General features: G+C 36.2%; 1 protein-coding gene across 1 annotated transcript in view; it reads right to left on the bottom strand.

The window, feature by feature from the left end:
* LOC306865342 (reticulon-4 receptor-like 1) overlaps nucleotides 1–22,256 on the bottom strand; it is a 128,597-nt gene extending 106,341 nt beyond the window's left edge. Inside the window, exon 1 of the mRNA XM_079409886.1 lies at nucleotides 21,744–22,256. Coding sequence (XP_079266012.1) covers nucleotides 21,744–21,756 — 13 coding nt within the window. The 5' untranslated portion in view covers nucleotides 21,757–22,256. The remainder of the gene's footprint in view (nucleotides 1–21,743) is intronic.
* Between the last annotated feature and the right edge of the window lie 422 nt (nucleotides 22,257–22,678).

Genomic DNA, 22,678 nt, shown 5'->3' with positions numbered 1-22,678 from the left:
ATTTATTTATCTTTTTTATCACCATCTGAGAACCCCTGATCTGACAAATTTAATTAGAGGTCAACCAGCATGGATTTTTCAGTTGCTGATATTCACATTGATTATAAAGACAAATGAGACATACACAAAATTTAAATTAAATTCTGAACAATTTTATGGCAAGTACCATGTTATTATTATTTAATTTTATATAATTTTATATAATTTTTAATCACCAGCTGAGAACCACTGATCTAACTAATTAGTTGTGAACAATTATGGATTTATAGTTGCTGACATTGTACAAATTATAAAGGCAAATGAGACGTAAACAACATTAAATGAACACATTTCTTCTTTCTAAAACTCACTAAAACATTTCGAAATTGTTAATAGTTTTGGAACTAATTTGTAATCTGCTGCTTTCAGATTGGCTCAATGTAAATCCATATATCACTAAAAATGAAACTTAAAATGTTCTCCTATTGAACCTGAAGCGTAGTGCCTAAACATGGTGAATCAAAGATCATTTATTTTGTACTTGTTCTGGTCAATAATTCAGTCCATAGAAATATGAATCATTTGCGTTTCATCTTATTTGGCTGGTTTTCAGCATAGGATTAAAAAACTATAGAAATGTCTCAATCTTAGACTACACAATGAGAAGGATGGAGTGGAGGGTTAAATGATTAAATGAGGGCTGCCGGCACTAATCTCTCAAAACAGTCTCCTTAAAACAATAATGTTTTATAGTCGCTCCCAATCCTGCAATAAACCAATTATAAGGGAACACAGAGTAAACAAACACGAAGGAAGCATATGCTTCTGAAATCTTGAAATAAATTTACATCATAATTACAATTCAGAAGGCTGAGTCATTTTCAAAGGCCTTAAAACACATAAAAAGATTAAAATATAGAAAAACCCCTTTCATTTCTTATAAAACGTTCTCAAAGACTGACTATTAAACCTCCATTTAGTACTGTAGTCTCTAGGCCAATATCTATTTTGCTAGCCATAGTCATTCCTCCCACCGGCAGAAAGATATGCGTCACTGGCTGATCGATCGTATTTAATAATAACTATCACTGCCAAGATGCTACAGAATGTTTTGCAGAGCCAGAATTAGAGACGGAGGAGGAACTTGTAAAGGAAAGATCTGCACGTTGACTCCATCAAGGAAATAATATTTTACATCCGTCATGATCTGTGCAGAGATCACTTTATGCTTTCTGGTTGTTTTTTTTCTTGCGTTTAGCGAGTTCAAGACTTTAATACCAGCAGCTTAGTCATGATGCGTTCGTAAGATGATTGACTTCTGTGAACACACTGAAAACAGTATCAAGCTACACACACACACACACACACACACATCACAGATTACTGGAAGAAATCCCTGTGGTCAGTAAGTATATAGCATGTAAATCTCCTGTCAGCATACAGCTGTCCCTGCACTGTCACAGTCCAATGCAGGCTGTTTGATCTGTTCTTAGGAGAATCTCATGCTTTACGCTTACTGACCTATTCAAAATCTGTTTCCTTGCTCCCTTTCTATCTCTCATATAAACACGTGCCAAAAACCAGCTCCTTCACTTGAAAAAGAATAGGCGATGTGCTCTCTCGGCTGATCTTTCTTTCTTTCTTTCAATCCTCCCCTTTTCTCTCTCTTTCACTCCCTCTCTTGTTGACCTTGAATTAACAAAAAGAAAGGTCATCGGTCATTAGTTCTGCTTTACTGCTTTAATGAATACAATAGCTGTTGGGTGAATCTCACAAAAAAAAAAAAAAAAATAGATGTCCAAGATATTATTTCACCACATAAATAAAAAAAATAATTATATAAAATAAGTGACTTTATTTATTCCTTTATTTAAATTCATGTGGATTTAATAGTATAAGGTCAAATAAAAATTGCATTTAAAATCATTATCTCTGGTTGCAATTATTATTATATTTGTATTGATATAATAATTAATTCATATTAATATAATACTTATTTTTATTACATTTTTAATTACATTTAGCATTAAAATTACAGTGATGTGTACTTAAATTATACCTTACAAATGCACTTTAAGTTTTCATTCATGTTCAATAAATAGTAATAATAATATATCCTTCATAAAGTTGGTAGGCTACAACTAGATGTGCTTAATGGTCCATGAAAATAATGTCAAAAATATCCTAAACAATTCATTTTGTTAAGGAAAATTCATTTAGCATTAAAATTACAATGATGTGTACTTAAATTACAAATTTTAATGTTCCAAACATAACCAAGCTTAGCATGAGTTCAAGAAAACATACAAACTGCTTTACAGAAATAAATGATTTGAACTCATGTTCAGCTCAACAATAAAGCTCTAGACGAGCACAGCTGAGCATGTAAACCCTGCGCAGCCTCACGGCTCTAGAGGCAGATGGAGAGTTAATGCAGTCCATTATGTAAGCAATGGCTCTGACGCCAACAGTGTATTGCTTTATGCTGTTAAAATACACACAAAGTGCTGGAGTTACAGACACGGGGGAGTATTTCCATGGAAGATCTATCTTTAGTCTTGTAAAAATGAATCTACGGAGTAACAGACTTACTGAAAGCTTCAGTTGAGGCTTTCATCATTGCCCTTAGTTTCCAAGCTTGAGTTACATCAATTTCATCCTCTGAAAAGATTGCTTTTCTGATATATAGTTACATTAAAATCTCAGAAAAGATTATGAAAACCTATTAATAATGAATCATGCACACTCAAGAAATCTGTAGGCATAGCTTACCTCAAAATCAAGAAAAATATATTATTATTGTTATTTTCAGGATTTTTTTTACTTGATATGTAAAATATTTGCATAAATAAAGAAAAATAAACTTATTTGTAGGACCATTAAGATTTATGGCATTGTGAGATTATTTTCATAACAATTGATCATGTTTTTCAGCAAATGATTTTGATGAGTCCAAGCATTTAAAAAAAAAAAATCCTGGTTATTCTTATTTTTCTTAATGTTGATTCTCATTAGTGTAATAAAGCACTTTTTTCCAAGAAAAAATTGAATATTAAAATATTACTTTGAATAAAAAATCATTCATTAATAGTAATTTAGTCAAATTTAGTAATAGAGTAATTCAATTTTAGCATTTTTAAATAATAAAATCATCTTAAAATAAAGGCAGTACAACTATTACAAATACTATTAAAATTATTAATAAAATTAAAATAAGAGTATTATTAATTTTGCAATCTAGTAATGACAATCTTTTTCACATTATAGAGAATTTTGTAGGAAAATGTGTTTAATTATTTTAAATAAAAATGATGTCTTGATGCAAAGTTATTAAAATTAATAATTTATTTTAATTAATTTCTGTTGATTTTTAAAAGTACGACTTTGACATATTCTTGACGAGTTTAATATGTCATCATACATGCCATGAAAGACCAGGGATATTTATCAAGAAAGCAAATAGGGTCAATGCAAAATTTCATGTTGTTTCATGTTGTTTTTAAACACACTTTGAAGAAATTTACAGCAGATGGATGCAGAGAAAGGGAGAGTTCAGAAAAAAGGAAGAGGAAAGCATGACGATTTAGCTGTTGAATGTTTTAGCCAAAGATTCCCAATCATTCTGGCAATCAAAACATGCTTTAATAATTCAGCAGGAATAGAGAGAGTGAGAGCGGGTGAGAGACACGCAAATGCTGCAGACAAGACTATGACAAAAACTCAGGAAAGTGAAGAAAGCTGGAGCTCGCAGTGTAAAGTACTACAAACAAGTCAAACCTGATCAATAGCACAAACGTCTCAATCAATAAACAAGTCCTCATTAAAACACACTGAATAAAACACCCAATGCAATAATAACAAAGCAGCTCACTAATGTCAATAATGGAATTTAGATACTACAAAAGCACAAAATCAATGAAAAGCCATGTTGTTTAATGCTTGTCTGCAACCACTCTGTTTACATAGCACTTCCAACCCTGAGCAATGAAATACTAAGCAGTGAACTTGCTGCCACTGCAAACACCAATGTCCCACCTTGTGTATGAATATTGTCTGAAACATGCTCAATCCCATATTTTGTGTTTGGTATGTCAGCCAACCATGGTGATGATGGTGGAGTGGTCATTAAAGGGCTATAAAGTTACGCTGACAGCTAAGGAAGGGCAGGCAAAGCCACGGGAATCGATAGCCAAGGTCAGAGAGTGTTTGAGAGGACACATGGTCTCCTGAGTCCCCTTAACCATCTCTCATTTCCACAGCGACGCAGGCAACACAAGGCCTGTACTCTGCTGGTATTAGTTTTTTCTCATAAATTTTATTACTAAATAATTAAATCTTTAGTTTATCCATAGAGAGCTTAACAATGTCATATTGTGCTGCTGTGCCCATCAGAGTTACTTTTATATAAAAATCAAGAAGCAACTGTGAGCGTTAGCAGACATAGGCTTTAGGTCTACATATGGCCTGAGGGAATTTTTATTTGCTTCTGTGATGCGTCTTTCACTAGCTAGTGAAAATTCGAAAGTTATTTCATGATTACTTTGGGAATAAAGTCTGAAAATCTCAGTTTGACAACAATCTGTGGCCTAACTGTGGTTTTGTTGCCTCATTCTGTAATGTCAAGCAGTTAGCGCCTGTTAGCGCTGCTAGTATATTTAGTTATTTCATGTTTACATTGGGAATGTGTCAAAATCTCAATTTGACAACAATCTGTGCCTAAACTGTGGTTTTGTTGCCTCCTTTTATGAAAACTAACCATGATTTTATTATAGTAAAAATATAGTATATGTATTTTTGGTAAAATGATTACCATTTGTATAACCACAGTTTTAATACCATTAACTACAGTTTTAAATCCCATGGTTAAACAATAGCAAAACCATGGTTAATTTGTGGTTACCGTGATTTAGTAACAATGTTTTTTTTTTTTTTTTTATTTGTAGTAAAACCATGATTAATTTTCATAAGGGTCATTCTGTAATGTCAAGCAGTTAGCACCAGTTAGCACTGCTAGTGTAACATGTCTCTGTCTTATATTCTGTTTCTGGTCATTTTGAAACTTTAAAGAAGAGTAGAGAGAGGAAAAGATGGGAAAGGGAAGGAACCCTGTTGCTGGAAACTGTTTAAACTAGTCTAACTAGACTCCTAGCCTGATTAAAATGGTATTTAGCTGGTCTGCCAGGTGGTCTCCATGGCTGAGTAGCTGCAAAATGTCTAAAATCCATCTAAAACCAGCAAACAGACCAAATAACGAGAAGAATAGCAAAGTGCAGTGAATGTAAAACAGTTTGCACTATAAACCAGTGTGCTCATAATTAATACATTTAAATAATATGGTAAGACACACCAGTTTTAAACATTAAGCCGCAAAACAAGCTGTTTTGTACAGCTAAAAATAGCTGAAAGCAGATTCGCCGGAGGCCAGACACCTTAAATTAGCAAATGGCCGCATTTGCTCTTATGGGAAAAATAAGGTGGATAGCAAGGCAGGTACTGTGATCACGATTGGCTAGTTTGATAGTTTTAAAGGGGTTTTCAACAAGCAAAACCACGCCATGTGAGCTATATTAACTAATAGGTTTTAACATGGCTCAGTTTATAAGCTTAGTCCTGTTTTCTTTCTCCTCCAGACACACTGGTACACTCCAACAGAACAACCTGAATCTATGTAGACATGTCTGAGTTTAGTTAGCAGTCGTTTTTCTCTTTCTAGCATCTGCAGGGGCCAGACTCCACTGAATCCCTGAGTCTCAGAGGAGTAAGGAAAAAGCAGCAATCTACTGAACAATCCCTCTCTCTCCCCCTCTTTCTGTATGTCTCGGTTTGGAATATGACCCTATTTCAGTTTTTCCTCACTATTTCCATGGATATTTATGTTAGCAAATTTGTAGCTAATTTATATGAAATTGTCTCATTTGTACATTTTTACACGGTTTACGCCACACTAATGGTTTGGAGTGGACATTCATGCTTTCTGTTATACGTTGTTGTACAAATTACTTTGTTGTAATAATGTAGCAATGCACAGCTCATACTGAAGTCACTTTTAAACCAAATTTAGCTTTCTGTTGGTCAGTGCATGTAACCAACAAATGAATGGGATTTTTTTCTTGCAAAACACAAAACCATGTGGATACCTATATAAATATCTGAAAACTGCCCACACAATTTCCACCAAAAACTGTGATGCACTTCTGAGCAAGTACCATGTTAGTGTGGAATGTGAAGCCAATTTTTATTGTCTGAACCTACTGAATTAATTAATTAATTAATGATTCAGTAACAAAAAAGCGTAGCTGCATCTGAAATTGCATACTTCTCTGCTACATTTGAAATCGGTGAAAAACAGTATTTGAAAAGAGTAGTATGTCCAGATTCATTAAACAGTACACAGATGACTTACTCCTTCCGTAGAGATACTGAAATGTACATGTGATGGACACTTTACTATCCCATAAGGCCACGGGAGAGGAGTTGTAAATGGCAGCGAAGTGATGTTGGTAGATCATATGACAATGACAACATGTTGAATGTACTGTAGTATGCTTGGATTACATTCATACTACACACTACTATATAGAATATATTGAGTGTACTTTTTTTAGAATGCAGACTGATACAGGTAATTTTGGACGCAGCCCGTGTATTCTACAGAATGAATCACTGAATGAACCGAATCAAAGGAATCAATTCACTGGAAAGATTTAAATCCATGACCACTATTGCACTAAGCATTGTTGCACATCTACAACATCTCTCATTCTGGAGATCACTGCTGCTGTTGATGTTACATCTATCTAGTTCAGAATTGCATGTTTCTGGTTTGACATTTGCACCAGCCATCCCCAAGGGCTTCCCAGCAGCCTCTGCCTTACATTCCCCTAAGGAGTGGTGTTGCAGTGACATGCAATAAGTCATACGCAGACACACACTCGTGTAAATGTACACATCCAACCACCTCATTGTTCTTGCTATCGAAAACAAAGCTTCACATCTTTATCTACAGGGAAGGCACTGCTCTCCACTCTTGCTCTAGCTCTGTATCCCATTTATGAACATCAGCTCCTAGTAGATTCTATCTGTTAGTGAGAACTCCTTCAGATGCACTAATCTAGGTGCTGCAGTATGAATTTCCACCAGCCTCCTTGGTAAGTGTTGGGGGGTAACACATTACAAGTAATGTGAGTTACGTAATCAGATTACTTTTTTAAGTAAATAGTAAAGTAACGCATTACTTTTTAATTTAGAAAGAAATATCTGAGTTACTTTTTCAAATAAGTAACGCCAGTTACTTTGTTTCCCATGTCTTGACTGACAGCTCTCGTGTTGCCATGTTGAGAGAAATAGTGCACAGGCATTGTGTGTGCTATGTGAACATGATGTTTACTGTAAACTAAATATGAACATGTATTTACACGTCTCACCTGCACAAAAACAGATTCAGTATTCCTCAAAATGAATAAAAGCCATCAAATGCAAACTTAGAATATTATACAAACCTACAATAATTAAATATGTTAAATAATAGAAATATAATTTATGCATTTAATCCCATTTTAATCCCATTTGATCTTCGATGATCCAATTCAACCCTATTAAGCAAAAATTACACATGCGTTTCATTTTTGTTATTGCTAAATAGTTTTCCTTTACAGCATCATATTCTTCATGCAATTTGTTTGAGCTGCACCCTCTAATGCACAAATATGAATTTACATTTCCTTCAGCCTGAGGCGTATTCATTTCACTTTTGTTGGGAAAGGGCTTTTACATTTGTAAAAGAATAGCTTTTTATATTAAAAACAAACAACCAAGCCCAGCCCAGATTTAAAAACTAACTAAAAAATAACGTAACACATTACTTTCCATAAAAAGTAACTAACGTAATTACTTTTACTTTTTTAGGGAGTAACGCAATATTGTAAAGCATTACTTGTAAAAGTAACTTTCCCCAACACTGCAAACCAGTACATATGGAAACCTGGTTCTGCCTTGGAGTAAAAAATGGACTGTATATCTCAGAATTTTGACTCTATTTCTCTATTTGTGCCTTTATATCTCCCAACTATAAGATATACAGTTGGGAGATATCTAAAAGTTTGTAAAGATGCATTGTATCACTCTGGAAATCAGTGGGACTAAGATCTTCAGTGAACAATGACTTAAATATCAGGGATAATAAAATTGTGATTTTTGGGTACACTATACCTTTAATATCAGCAGAAAAGGCCTTTTACTGCTTTCGTCATCGTCAAACATTGTTCTTTGGTATTATTTGCTTTCTGTTGGTCTAACTGGTGTGATAAAGTTTATTCTATGCTTTCTTTCTTTCTTTCTTTCTCCTTATCTTTCTCTTTCTCCTTCTCTCCTGGCTGGTATGTCTCTACAAAGGATGCTCTCCAAACCAACTGAGCAAAGCCTGAAATGGCTGATACCCGTTTACCTAACAACACTTACATTCCTCCTGCCTTCCTTCTCTGCAGAGGTTTTAGCCTGTGAGCCTCTTTGACAGACTAACTCAACAGGGAAGAAAACATAAAACAGCATGAAATTTCACAAAAAAAATGATAACTCCAAGCTAAAAGAATAAACATATAAAGGATTTTTCAGTTTTCATCTGGAAAGTAAATAACAGTTTTTCAGAGCTGTGATATAACAGCAAATCATTTTAAGAATCCGTTTAAAGTAAAGTTTAAAAATGGTACACGTGCATGTACTGTAACTTAAAATGCACTTTCTTATATAAAAGCACTGTTACATACATCTAAAGACAGGAGCTAAAACTGCAATCTGGCATCCTTCATATCAAGTCCTAAATGCATAAAGACATAAAATATTTGTGTGGCTCCTAAAAATAGTATCAGACTGTCAGACAGTCCCAGTATCAGAGTTAAATGTATATGCTACCAGTTAAAAAATGTTTAATATTTTTGAAAGACGTCTCCTATGCTCACCAAGGCTGCAATTATTTGATCAAATACAGTAATATTGTCAAATATTATAATAATTTAAAATAACTATTTTCTATTTGAAAATGTTTGAAAATGTAATTTATTCCTGTGATGGCAAAGCTGAATTTCCAGCATCATTACCTCAGTCTTAAGCGTACCAATCCTTCAGTAAATCATTCTAATTTGCTGATTTGCAGCGCAAGAAACATTTCTTGTTTTATCAATGCTGAAAACAGAAAACAGTGCTGCTTGATATCTTTGTGGAAACTGTGATAAAAATGGTTTTAAGTCAGTTATTTCTATCTTTTGCTGTAGTGTGTCAGTAGGAAATAAGAGTTTACATTTACAAACATTATTTTTGCCATTAATTGTAATAATCCAGTAAGATTTTTGTTTGCACAAGGAGTCTGACAACAGCCAGTGCTCCACACAGAGATCTGATCTCACCATCATCCAGTGTGTCTGGAATGAAATGAAGAAACAGAACAAACTGAGACAGACTAAATCCAGAAGAAGCGTGGTAACCTCTCCAAGATGCTTCAAGAGACCTACCTGCAAAGCTACCTGAAAAACTATGCGCAAGTGCACATGGTGCAAAAGCTGTTTTAAATGCATGGTGTACTCACACCAAATGTTGATTAATTTAGTTAATATAAGTTAATTGATAAATATAATCTATTTATTTACATTTAGTCATTTGGCAGACGCTTTTATCCAAAGCGACTTACAATTGGGGAATACAAAAAGCGATTCATCTTGAAGAGGCAATCAGACAGTGGAAGTGCTCGTAACACCAAGTCTCAGTCATTGTTCAAATAAGTACAAGCTAGTAAGGGAGGGAGGGAAATACAGAGCATAGGTTGCGTCTGAAATTTGGCCAGGGGCACGGTAGATTACCACAATCTGGAGTTTTATAGGAGCTGTTACCGTAATGGCATGAGATTCAAATGAGTTGAGATTGCCTAGGGGAGAGTGGGTTGAGTATTTCCAATTGTTTGAAATAAGCAGACCAGTGCCTCCACCCCGGCCAACTCGGCCAGTCTTCTGGACTGGTCTTAGTCAAGCTCAGGATGCTAAGTGTGGATTGTAAGGAAAAAGCAGAAATGAAGTCGGCTTTGTTGACAGCTGACTGGCAATTCCAAAGATAACGGATAGGATAACATAGCCTTCTGCGTGTGTTTTTAGAGCGAAGTTGAGAGGGAACCGGAATGGTTTGGAAACACATGATAGAGGTGGAAGGATAGAGGATAGGAAAGTGTGAGGGAAGATAAAAACGATACTTAAGTGTGTGCTCGGTGTCGTTGCTCGGTCAAAGTGACGCAGGAAAAAGTCATCTGTCTTTACACTCGTTGGTCTTCACACGAGGATGGCTGAACGCTTCCGCCACAGCGCTCGGACATCAAATAAATACAGTCTAGGAAACTAGAGTGAAAACAGCTGTGGCCGGCTTCTGATCAGCCCAGCCAATAAGGTTAAAGGACTGCTAAATAGCTTAAGAAGAAACTAACACTTAGCACAATCACACAGGCTCGTTCTCAGCTGAGGCGCAAATTATTCTAATTACCAGTAAGTACAATCAAACATAAAAACCTCAACGAAAATGCAGAGTAGACATAGGTAGGAAACGAACTATGCCTTCCTAGCAGCAAGTAAATAATTTAAACAACAGAACTGCGACCAAGTATTCAAAACACTTACGCGAGCTGCCGTCCGTCTCTTCTGGTGACTAATCAGCTTTCCCAACCTTAGAGCAGCGACCGAGCAGTTTAAATACTTTAACAGTCGCTGTGGCCAGCTTCTGATCAGCCCAGCCAATAAGGTTAAAGGACTGCTAAATAGCTCAAGACGAAACTAACACTTAGCACAATCACACAGGCTCGTTCTCAGCTGAGGCGCATTATTTCTGAAAGCATCCTCACTTTACAGCATTTTTACCCAAGTGCCTAAAACTTTTCACAGTACTGTAGCTTTGCAGGTAGGTTTCTTGAAACATCTTGGAGACGTTGCTACAGTTCTTCTGGATTTAGACTGTCTCAGTCATAAATTGTAAATATGAATGGGAATAATACAGAGAATTTCTAGGGGTACCAATAATTGTGTCCAACGTGTATTTGAGAAAAACATTTATTTCATAATGAGATTTTCCCCCATTTTCAATTGTTTTAGTTCAATGAAAGGTTACAATTTTGTGATTTTTTTTTTTAATAAAAGATCAATAGGATTAAAAATGCAGGTTTATTTTCAGAGCCTTCTTTGATCATATTTACTAAGGGTGCCAACAATTCTGACCACATCTGTGTGTGTGTGTGTGTGTGTGTGTGTGTGTGTGCGTGTGTGTGTGTGTGTATATATATATATATATATATATATATATATATATATATATACACACACAACCCGAAATCTGGAAATTACAGTTTTTAAATTTGAATAAAATGAAAACTAAAAGATTTTCAAATCACATGAGCCAATATTTTATTCACAATAGAACATAAAGAACATATCCAGTGTTTAAACTGAGAACTTTTGCACTTTTATCCTCTAAATTAGCTAATTTCAAATTTGATGCCTGCTACAGGTCTCAAAAAAGTTGGCACGGGGGCAACAAAGGGCTGAAAAAACAAGAAATTTTGAAAAGATTCAGCTGGGAGAACATCTAGCAACTAATTAAGTTAATTGACATCAAGTCTGTAACATGATTAGCTATAAAAGGGATGTCTTAGAGAGGCAGAGTCTCTCTGAAGTAAAGATGGGCAGAGGCTCTCCAATCTGTGAAAGAGTGTGTAAAAAGATTGTGGAATACTTCAAAAACAATGTTCCTCAATGTCAAATCGCAAAGGTTTTGCAAATCTCATCATCTCCAGTGCATAATATCATCAAAAGATTCAAAGAAACTGGAGAAATCTCTGTGCATATGGGACAAGGCCGAAGACCTTTGTTGTATTCCCGTGGTCTTCGGGCCCTCAGATGACACTGCATCACTCATCGGTATGATTCTGTCATTGACATTACTGAATGGGCCCAGGAATGCTTCTAGAAACCATTGTCGGTAAACACAATCTGCCGTGCCATCTGCAGATGCCAACTAAAACTCTATCATGCAAAATGGAAGCCATTAGTGAACATGGTCCAGAAGCGCCTTTGTATCCTGTGGGCCAAGGCTCATTTAAAATGGACTGTTTCAAAGTGGAAAAGTGTTCTCTGGTCAGATGAGTCCAAATTTTGACATTCTTGTTGGAAATCACAGATGCCGTGTCCTCCAGGCTAAAGAGGAGGGAAACCTTCCCGCATGTTATCAGCGTTCAGTTCAAAAGCCAGCATCTCTGATGGTATGGGGGTGCATAAGTGCATATGGTATGGGCAGCTTGCATGTTTTGGAAGGCACTATGAATGCTGAAAGGTATATAAAGGTTTTAGAGCAACATATGCTCCCCTCCAGACGACGTCTATTTCAGGGAAGGCCTTGTGTATTTCAGCAGGACAATGCAAAACCACATACTGCAGCTATTACAACCGCATGGCTTCATAGTAGAAGAGTCCAGGTGCTGAACTGGCCTGCCTGCAGTCCAGATCTTTCACCTATACAGAACATTTGGCGCATCATTAAATGAAAAATAGGTCAAAGATGACCACAAACTCTTCAGCAGCTGGAAACCTATATCAGGCAAGAATGGGACCAAATTCCAACACCAAAACTCCAGAAACTCATAACCTTGATGCCCAGACATCTTCAAACTGTTTTGAAAAGAAGTGGAGATGCTACACTATGGTAAACATGACCCTGTCCCAACTATTTTGAGACCTGTAGCAGGCATTACATTTTAAATGAGCTCATTTTGTACATAAAATTGTAAAATATTTCAGTTTAAACATTTGTTATGTTATCTATGTTCTATTGTGAATAAAATATTGGCTTATGTGATTTTAAATTCTTTTGGTTTTCATTTTATTCAAATTTAAAAGACGTCCCAACATTTCCGAAATTTGGGTTATATAATATATATATAATATATATATTTTAATTTTTTTTGGGGGGGGGGGGGGGTGTTCTTTGATGAATACTACACTCTAAAAAATGCTGGGTTAAATACAACCCAGCGCTGGGTAAAATATGGACGAACCCAGCGATTGGGTTGTTTAGACCCAGCGGTTGGGTTAAACATTGAAAACCACCCTTCATTTATTTAAAAGAAATCTTTTGCAACATTATAAAAGTCTTTACTGTCATTTTTAATCAATTTAATATTTCCTTGCTGAATAAAAGTATTAATTTAATTTAAATATATACCATTTAAATTGTAATAATGGTGCATTTTGCTATACTTTGCTATACATACTATATGTAATTCATTTATAATTTGTAACCTGTGATGGTTGTGTGTTACAAAAACTGTAAAAAGTACTTTTTTCAAAGATTACAGGTGTTTTACTTTAAAATATTTCAATTGTTTCTGCTTCAAAATGTCACGTTTAATTCAGTGCTGTTTTTTTGTACTCATTTTTGACATACACTAGCAGTTTCTAAATGAAATCCATTTGAAATTCAATCCTACACACAAAAAAAATCAGTTTTGGCAAACAACTATAATGCGCTATATGTCTTTGTGTGCAGGTTAAGAAGTATCACAGTCATATACATCATCATCATTGGACTGTCAGGTCAGATCCTCCGGCTGAGCACCAGCTCTGGCACCAGCACTAGCGCCTGCCTTAGACTCCACTGGGGAAAAACACCCTGAACACTACCTGACAGGCTGCCCCCGGCCTAAGGCAGGAAGGTAGCGCGTGCCCTAAAATACAGGTTGAAAATAAGCAGGCAGTTCTGTAAACTCTGCGTGCTTTGCCGTGCTTAGCCATCTCTGTTAGCTCGGTGTCAGGCCGCATCAGGAAAAGCCTGACAAGAGATAAGAGAAGAGAAGAGAGGAAAAGATGCCACAGAAATGGACAGTCCTTTCCTCTTCTTGTCTCCCAAAATAAAACATGGCCAACACTCAAAGCGACCGCTGACATGTTAGCCGCTGATTTGGCAGCGAATAACGTCCTCTCACATTATTTCCACAAGCTAATTTTTCTGTGGAGTCCGAGATGTGTTTGAACACATCTTTACGTCATGTCTCAAGGAAAGTGAAGGCTGCCATGTCGAATCACAGATCTGGATGGCTCCTGTCAAACGCTCTTGATGTTCAAGGTGTGTATTTTCTCCTGCCTTCAGTTGAGATGCAAACGTCTGGGAGGAAAAGAGGGATAATACACACGCGCCAGACCCAATGTCCTTGTTCTGTCTTATAACAGACTGTTATAATGAGCGCTCAATTTTTAAACTGTCGGGATCCAGGTGAAGCTCTCATCTTTTCTGAATGCAGTAAATCATTTAAGAACCTCATGGACAAAGTATTCACTTCAGATGGTGCAGTTCAAATGTGTATCTGTATTTTAACTCACCTTCATTAAAGCAACTGGGAAGACTTCAGAGTGGGTAAAATGGTCCAGCGATGTTCATTATGTAAGTTTGCGACTATTATCATGCGAGGTACGCAGGGGCATTGCTAGACCAGGGTTGAAGTGGCAGAATACTTTCAGGGTTATTTTAGTCTTATTGTAATATTTTATATTATGGTAGTATTTATTAATATTTTGAATTAGCTTTAATTTTTATATTTCCAGTTTATTTTAGTTTTTATAGTTTTTCATCATTTTAATACATTTTAGAATAGAAACAAATATTTCTATTTAGCTTTATATTTATTTTATTTTAGTTTTAGTAATTTTAGTGCTGTATTTTCTGGAAAATGAGTCACATTTGACAAAAAAATGCACAGATAACTCATTTTATTATTATATTCAGAAGTAATGTAATATACTGGCAAATAAAATGAAATGTCCAAACATTATAAACACTAAAAAAAGTGCATTTTAGTTCCCCTCACTCCACAACAAATCCTCTAAATTTAATGGTAGTTCAGAACAGAACAAGAATGAAAAATGTAAGTATAAAACAAACATAAATTATAGAGGCATTCATTATAAACAACATTTATTTTAGATGCCATGCCTAAATGAACTAATTTATAGTGAAACTACAACTTATGACGTGTGGGAAATGCGCTATAGGGGGAAGTTGTGGCTTAATGGTTAGAGAGTCGGACTCGTAATCCAAAGGTTGCGGATTCGAGTCTCGGGCTGGCAGGAATTGTAGGTGGGGGGAGTGAATGTCCAGCGCTCTCTCCACCCTCAATACCACGACTGAGGTGCCCTTGAGCAAGGCACCGAACCCCCAACTGCTCCCCGGGCGCCGCAGCATAAATGGCTGCCCACTGCTGTGGATGTGTTCACGGTGTGTGTGTGTGTTCACTGCTGTGTGTGTGCACGTTGGATGGGTTAAATGCAGAGCACGAATTCCGAGTATGGGTCACCATACTTGGCAGTATGTCACTTCACTATACACACATACCTCTCATTCAAATGTATGTGTTTTGCGTTCTTGACATTAATTGCATTATATAAGCATGCTTCAATTGCATGCTTCAATTTGGAATATAAATTGAAGCATGTTTCAGATGATTAAAAATGTTGCTTTTATTACAAAAACTACTTTATTAAGTTTTTTTTTTTTTTTTTAGCTAATATTTGTAGTTTGATTTTGTTTCAGAACAAAAATGTTTTCATTAGAAGTTTCAGATGAAATTTTAGTTTACCAAAAAAAAAAAAAATGTTAAAAGAACAAAGGTAAGCAAAGTAAATTAACGTTGACCCTGAAATATTGCTCTACAGCCCTAAATTGTCAAAATAAAATGTGTTGTTATATATCAAGTGACATACAGTTCTGTGTTTACAGCTGCAGTTGTGCTTAGTCTAATAAAAACAATGATATTCTTTAGAGCGATGAACTCAAGACCTTTGTAGTCCCTTAGCGGAAAAAAAACACTATGCCAACCAAGAGTTAGGTATCAGAACTAATGATTTTCTCTATTGACGGCCATTCATTTGACAGAACTGTTATTTTTCCTACTGGTCTGGCGCTATATTTTATATTTTTTTTATTTATATGTATTTTTAGGCCTTGCAAACTGAGTAATTTAAAAGCCAATTGCTTATATTGAGTGAGTGAAGTGATGTGTGGCCAAGTATGGTGACTGTGAGAATTGTTTTGACTTCTACGTCTTTTATGTCAAGTAAGGTCCCTGAAAGTTGTAAGCATTTGACAAAGAGCCGGATCATTTAGTACCTTCACCCCCAGCTCACTTGACTCCAAGTTAATAAAATGTAAATCTTATGCAGGAAGTACTCTCCTCCTCTGTACAAACAGCATTCAGCGGTCAGGGAGACAGCTAGCTGACAAGCACAAACAGAAGCCAGCGTCGTGCCTCCCCGTTTCCAAAGGGAGCTCACGTCACAGATGACCTTTCGCCGTACGGTTCGCCTCTTCTTCCGTTAATACATCATTAATCTCTCAATAGGCGGTGACATGGCAGACCTCTGCCGAAAGATTATTGTTTGCTTTTTCTCTCGTTGACTCCTAATTATCATCAGCTACTGACCGCGCCTTCCTACCCTTCAGATTTAATTAACACTCCAAAGAGAAAGAGAGGGCCAAATGTTTGCTGAGAGTTTGGGTTAATCATCTGTATGACACAGTAAAGGGGTCAGACTTGGCCGGGATCTATTCTTAAGATTCTAGAAATACTAAATATGAGCATACTGTGGTGATTATCCAGCAATGAGGTGAACGGCGATGAATAAAAACAAATTTAAGAAGATGTGACATATATACAAATGGGTTCATGGCTGTGCCCTTTTCTAAACAACATTTCTATGACTCAGTGAATAATGTTCGAAAAATGGTGCGTTTACCCATATAATTGTGCAATTAGGCCTGTTTTACGCATACTGTTTCTGCACTTTATATTTGAATGAAAACGTAATGAAAATGAAGTTGCAACATGGGTTAGTTTGATTCTCAGCTTTGATTTAATTCAATTGAATTATGTGCAACATTTTATTAATATTATATTTTATTGTCATTTTGCAGTTGCACAGTAAAATATTATTATTAATATTATGAATGTCCCAGTTTTTTGTGCCCCCAATCTCTAATTATAATTTTTCTTAAATACAATTTTATGATTTTATACTGATATATTGCAGTAATAATAATAGTAGTATAACAGTGAAATTTTGCATAATATTTTTATAGTAATAATAGTAATTATATATTTTTGTTTATTTTAGTCATATATATATATATATATATATATATATATATATATATATTCAAACAATATATTTTTGATGAAATTTCAGGCAATATACTAAAAATATAGAGTATATTTTACAATCAAAAATAAATTATATATTAATTAAATGATATACAGTATATTAATGTTGATAATTGTTATTTAAACAGTGGAAAAAATGATAAATTATGTGTTGAAAACAACTAACTTTGAGGTTAATCTTGGTAAATTTAGGGTTTATTAATTAGCCACCATAGTAAACGGATAGTTTACCAAGAAATTAATATTCTGGCATTATTTACTCACACTCATGTCTTTCCTGTGGATCACAAAAGAAAATATTTTTTGGAATGGGTTTTTTTTTTTAAAGTGTTTCTTATACAACTTTTGCGATCCACAAAAGAAACTCGTAATATTTTTATTTTTAGGTGAACTACCTCTTTAAGTGTTACAATTTCTAATTACGATTTTTCGAAATTCTACATCGGTAAAATATATGGAACACTTTTTATGCTTCATACCTGTTCTATATGTATAGCTGATGCTAACATATTCATTTCTATCAGTACACAGTATGTCTTTAATTACGATCACTGAGTTTCCATTAGGCTTTCGTTCCAATTAGCCACATATGAAGGTCACTGGCTGTACATAAGACCTGTTGAACAATCATTTAGAGGCACTTAATCACTTCCAAATTGAACAGTCACTTACAGCTCTATTTTAGTGAACAGAGTGTGCTTTCCACATGCTAATGGTTGGCCACATGCAGCATGCATGCCTCCGGCCACAGACACCTAAGAACATAGAAATGCTTAGAAATTATTGAACAAGGACTTGCACACTTGCACTGAATCATCATTAAGAGTAGGTTCGCAATCTGGCGGGGACAAGAGATTTTCTCTGCCACAGGTGGGGGGTGTACGTGGCTCTATTTCTTTCTGGCTGCGTGTGAAATCTCTGACTAAACAAGCTTTCAACTGAACGAGCTATTAAAATGGGCCAACGAGCCACACCGGCTCACTGCCCAGCCAGTAGCACTTTGTATGGTAAGCAGCCTCCTGTTTCCTGCCTGCGCTTCAGCCAATAGAATTTTTTGTGTTTCAAACCTTTATTTAATCTGAGCTGCTTCTACTCCGAGGCTGAGGCTCTCACGCAGGTGGAGGGATAATGGAAAAAGAGGTGCCATATTGTAGAGAACCTGCAGCAATCTGGGGTTAAGAGAGGGTATCGCAGAAGTGGGCAGAAAAAGAAACAGGCTCATTACAGCAAGCAGATAGTGGGCCTCCAGCTGCTTCAGATCCACAGTCTCACCTGTCAAAAAAACAGGAGCCTTTTGGCCTGCAAGATCATCCCGTCTATATTTAACATCTCTATCTTATGGTTCTGTGGGAATTCGATGAACTCGCAAGCAGCATTAGGGAAATAAAGCATGAATTTGCTCATTTGTCATTTATAAAAACCTGTGCTTTTCATACATGGTACCATTGTGAGCACCTTGAGCACATTGTAAAATGTGCAGTTATTACCTAAAGGTGCTACTTCTATCTGACCAGACCCTTTAAAGGGATTGTTCACCCAAAAATGACAATTCTGTCATCATTTACTCACCCTCAAGTTGTTCCAAACTTGCATGAGTTTCTTTCTTCCACTGAGCACAAAGGAAAATATTCTGAAGAATGTTGGTAACCAAATAGTTGATGGTAGACTTCCATAGTATGGAAAAATACTAGAAGTCACTACCATCAGTAACACTTTATTTTAAAGACTAATTCTCACTATTAACTAGTTGCTTATTCACACGCATATTACTAGCACCCAATACGTAATCTTAACAACTACCTTAAACAGCAAATTATGAGTTTATCGAGGGAAAACACTTAGTTAATGGTGAATATATGTTCCCTAATCTAAAGTGTTACCCTACCATCAACTGTCTTCTTTTGTGTTCAAGAGAATAAAGAAATGTATACAGGTTTGGAAGAAGTGGAGGATGCGTAAATGATGATATTATTTTTATTTTTATTTTTATAGTGATTGTGTGCAAGGGATCTGCAACTAAATAATAGCTTTTAATCTTTTATATCTGCCTTATGTTCAACTGTCCCAATATTTATGCTCACATCAATGAGTGGGATGAACTCTAAAAGTGCTGAACTTCTTAGCTGGTAAAACATCTGTGTGTTGAATCACCCAATAATAAAATGTGACATTCTGTAGTTTTGTCTCATATTCATCTTTTATATTTGTAAATGTCTTGACTCCACAGCCAATAGAGCAATTTTGTCTTTACTGTTCCAATGCTGGTGGAAAGAAGGATCGCACGGTCTGTGTCTCTGTGTCTCAACCGGGGGGGTGTGCGCTGTTTTATCTTTCACTTTCAAAATCGATCGCGTTCAGCAAGGAGGAGGGAGGATGGAAAGTGGTGGGGCACAGTAACTCGTTTGGGGGGGGGGCACGGGCCGCGAGTGCCGTCACCCCCCCCCCTTGGCGCCGGCCCTGATTTATCTATCTGTCTGTTTGATATCTCACTCCATCTCACACATCGAGATCATGGGTTTCATTCCCAAGAAATGTACAAACCGATAACAAGTATTAGCCAATTGCATAAATATACAAAAATATAATATGCTAAATTCCCATATGGCATCTAAGACTAAATTGGCCACTTAGACACCCACTTAATGCAGTTTTGATTGGAATTGTGTTTATCTATATTGTATCACCAGTCAAAACCCCGTAAGCAGTAAAAACACACACTATCTGACGTAGACATACAGCTCTCCTGTAAACACATCTGTGCCGCTCAACATTGTGCATTCAAGACCTTTTTCTGTACCCCCGGGCTGTAAGCATAGACCCCTATTGCTAGGAGCGGCAACAATAAACAGTCATAACTCCTTATCATTTTATTGTCTGTTATTGTGTGTTTGCACTGAGGAGGGGCTCAGTGCCACAGCTGATGCAGAATGCTTTAAGCACACAAACAAATCCCCCCTCTCTCTTTCTCCATCCCATCTTTTGCCTCAACTAAAACCCACACATTCTTTTGTAATGAGAAGAAAATGAGGAAGCAGTTCCCAGAGCAGGCTGGTTTGAAGCTGCAGGCTGAGCATTAGTAAAATGTTATGACTCCGCTGTCACTCCTCAGAGGAAAAAATAACCGAATGGAGGAGTTTTTTTCTTTTTCTTTTTTAGGCAGGTACATCATAGCAGAATGGCAGGCGCCAAAGCCACTGACAAAATATGCAAATTAAAGTAGTTCTTGCTGATATTGGAAGATATTTTAATTAAAATGTATGTGTGTGGGTGAGAAGTCGGGGTTGTGCCCACAAATATGTCAAAAAATGACTTGTGAGGACATTTAAAGTGGTTCTTATTATTTGAAATGAGCAAAATCATGTTTTGGTTTCCATCTACTAATGTCAACTAGTCTCTTTGAGGGTTAAGTTTAGGCTATTGTTAATATCATTATCTTAATATGAAAACCACTGAATCTGTGAGAGGTCTTTGCTTATGTAGCTTTATAAGTCTGTGTGTAAAAAGGTACAGGTTTGAAAATATAATAAAAACACACCAAAACCCAACATGTGAAGGCATTTGAACTGGTCCACACAATCACAAACAGCAAAACTGTTTTTGATTTAGATCTGATAATGCAACAGGTTTAAGTGAGGGTTAAATATATATAGTAAATATTGTTTTAGTATGAAAACCATTTAGTCTGTGAGAGATTCAACGACAGCTTCAGAAGTCTGTTTGTGTGTGAGCACGTCAAGAAAATTCTAAATTGCTAAACTATTATCATCCAAAATAATTAGCTACAACTAATTACAACAAGAAAGAGAAAGAAAACATTAGTAAAGTTAAACGCACGGCAAAAAAATGTCCCAAAAAAAAACATTTTGACATGCAAGACTTCCTAATAAAGGAAAAACAGCACCTCTTTGTGGACACGCTTATGTTAATCCGTCAAATTTCATGACCTGGATGTTTCTTGAATTATTCTGTGCTAGATTTGTTTTGATATCTAGACAGTGGAGTACCAGTATATTTCGGTTTTGTGTCCACAGCTTATATGCCACATATTGAGTAGGCTACTGATATAGACAGCAAAATGCACGCGTCTATAATTTCTTGGTTGGTGTGTGTGTGAGAGAGAGTCTGAGGCAGCATATAAGAGTTCACAAACACTGGTCCCATGGGCGCCTGTCGCCATGCACCGCCTCTCTAGTCTTAAAAAAGATCACTGTGTGTTTTACTAGAACTAGTTAAGCGCGTGCAGTAAGTAAGCTCTAGTAGTTGTCAGCTGCAGTGCGGCATCGCTTGTCTATTTTTAATAATAATATTACGTGCTGTGTATTAATATTTAATCGGCGCACAGTGAAATGCTTAAAGCGCCAGAAAAACCTGAAATTAACCTGGTTAAAACCTCATAAAGAGTTTCTGATATATAAACTCGGATGCGCGTGGAAGAGTCACGCGCGTATTGAATAGAAATGTAACCTACTTTCAGCATCATGCATTTGCTTGAACTGCACCAAAAACGCAATTATATAATCTAAAATGTTGATCTTACCTCGCCGGAACATCCTGAAGGTGCGGTGATGATGCGCTGTACTTTATCCCACTGTGATAGTCAAAATAGGCGTCTCATCTTTAATAATCCGTGTCATATGTGATAAAAGTTTGATCTGTTTTAATTATCTTCAAACGATCCACACCAAATAGGCTACAAATTCTTAACTCTTGACCCCTGGTCTCAGGTATCGATTAAGATGGAAAACAACATCGCCGTCATAGAAGTCTCACAATCCCCGAGAATTTTTTTTAAAGAGAGATGACTCCAAATGTTTCATATAAGCTTCAGTTAGCCGTTATAATTGCCGCAAGAAGCTTTCAGACAGCCATAAGAAGAGCATTTAAAGTTTTACAATATCAGTCGATGTGACTGGAAAGAAGCCTTCTGGTATGGTATACCACTTAAACGATGAGACAAATGACTGCTCTGGTTAGAAACTGCTAGAGATGCTCGGGTGGTTATCGGATGACAGGCGCCGTGTCTCTTCAGGAGTCGGGAAGCTGGAGGTGTAGAGGAGGGTATTTGCGATGCCCGATTCGTGAAAGAGCCATTCTTGTGAATCGGATCTTTTTAATGAATCAGTTGAATGGCTCGCGTGTTCTCGAGCGGTTCTTGAACAGAGAAACCGTCTAATTTTGGATTCGTAGAGAAAACTGCAGTAAGAGCGAAAAGCAATTAATTTTAATGGAAGCATACATGTTTAAAAATAAAGCGAACTGTTTGTTACTTAACGGTGTGACAATCAATGTGAATAAGAGTTGGTTTTAATATCCGTGGTTAACAGGTTAACCTACTAGGCGAATAAATAGCCTACTATTTTATTAGAAACTGCAAAAACTGTTCAAATAGATTTCAGTATGCTACTTTTTATGAGCTAAATCATGATGAAACTGATCTGAGAGACAGTGAATTTCAATAAACACCATAATTAA

The sequence above is a fragment of the Barbus barbus genome, assembly GCF_936440315.1.
Source record: "Barbus barbus genome assembly, chromosome: 47".
In the NCBI taxonomy this organism is placed as follows: Eukaryota; Metazoa; Chordata; class Actinopteri; order Cypriniformes; family Cyprinidae; genus Barbus; species Barbus barbus.
The sequence above is the reverse complement of the archived record's forward strand: the minus strand, read 5'-3'. Positions and strand labels throughout refer to the sequence as shown.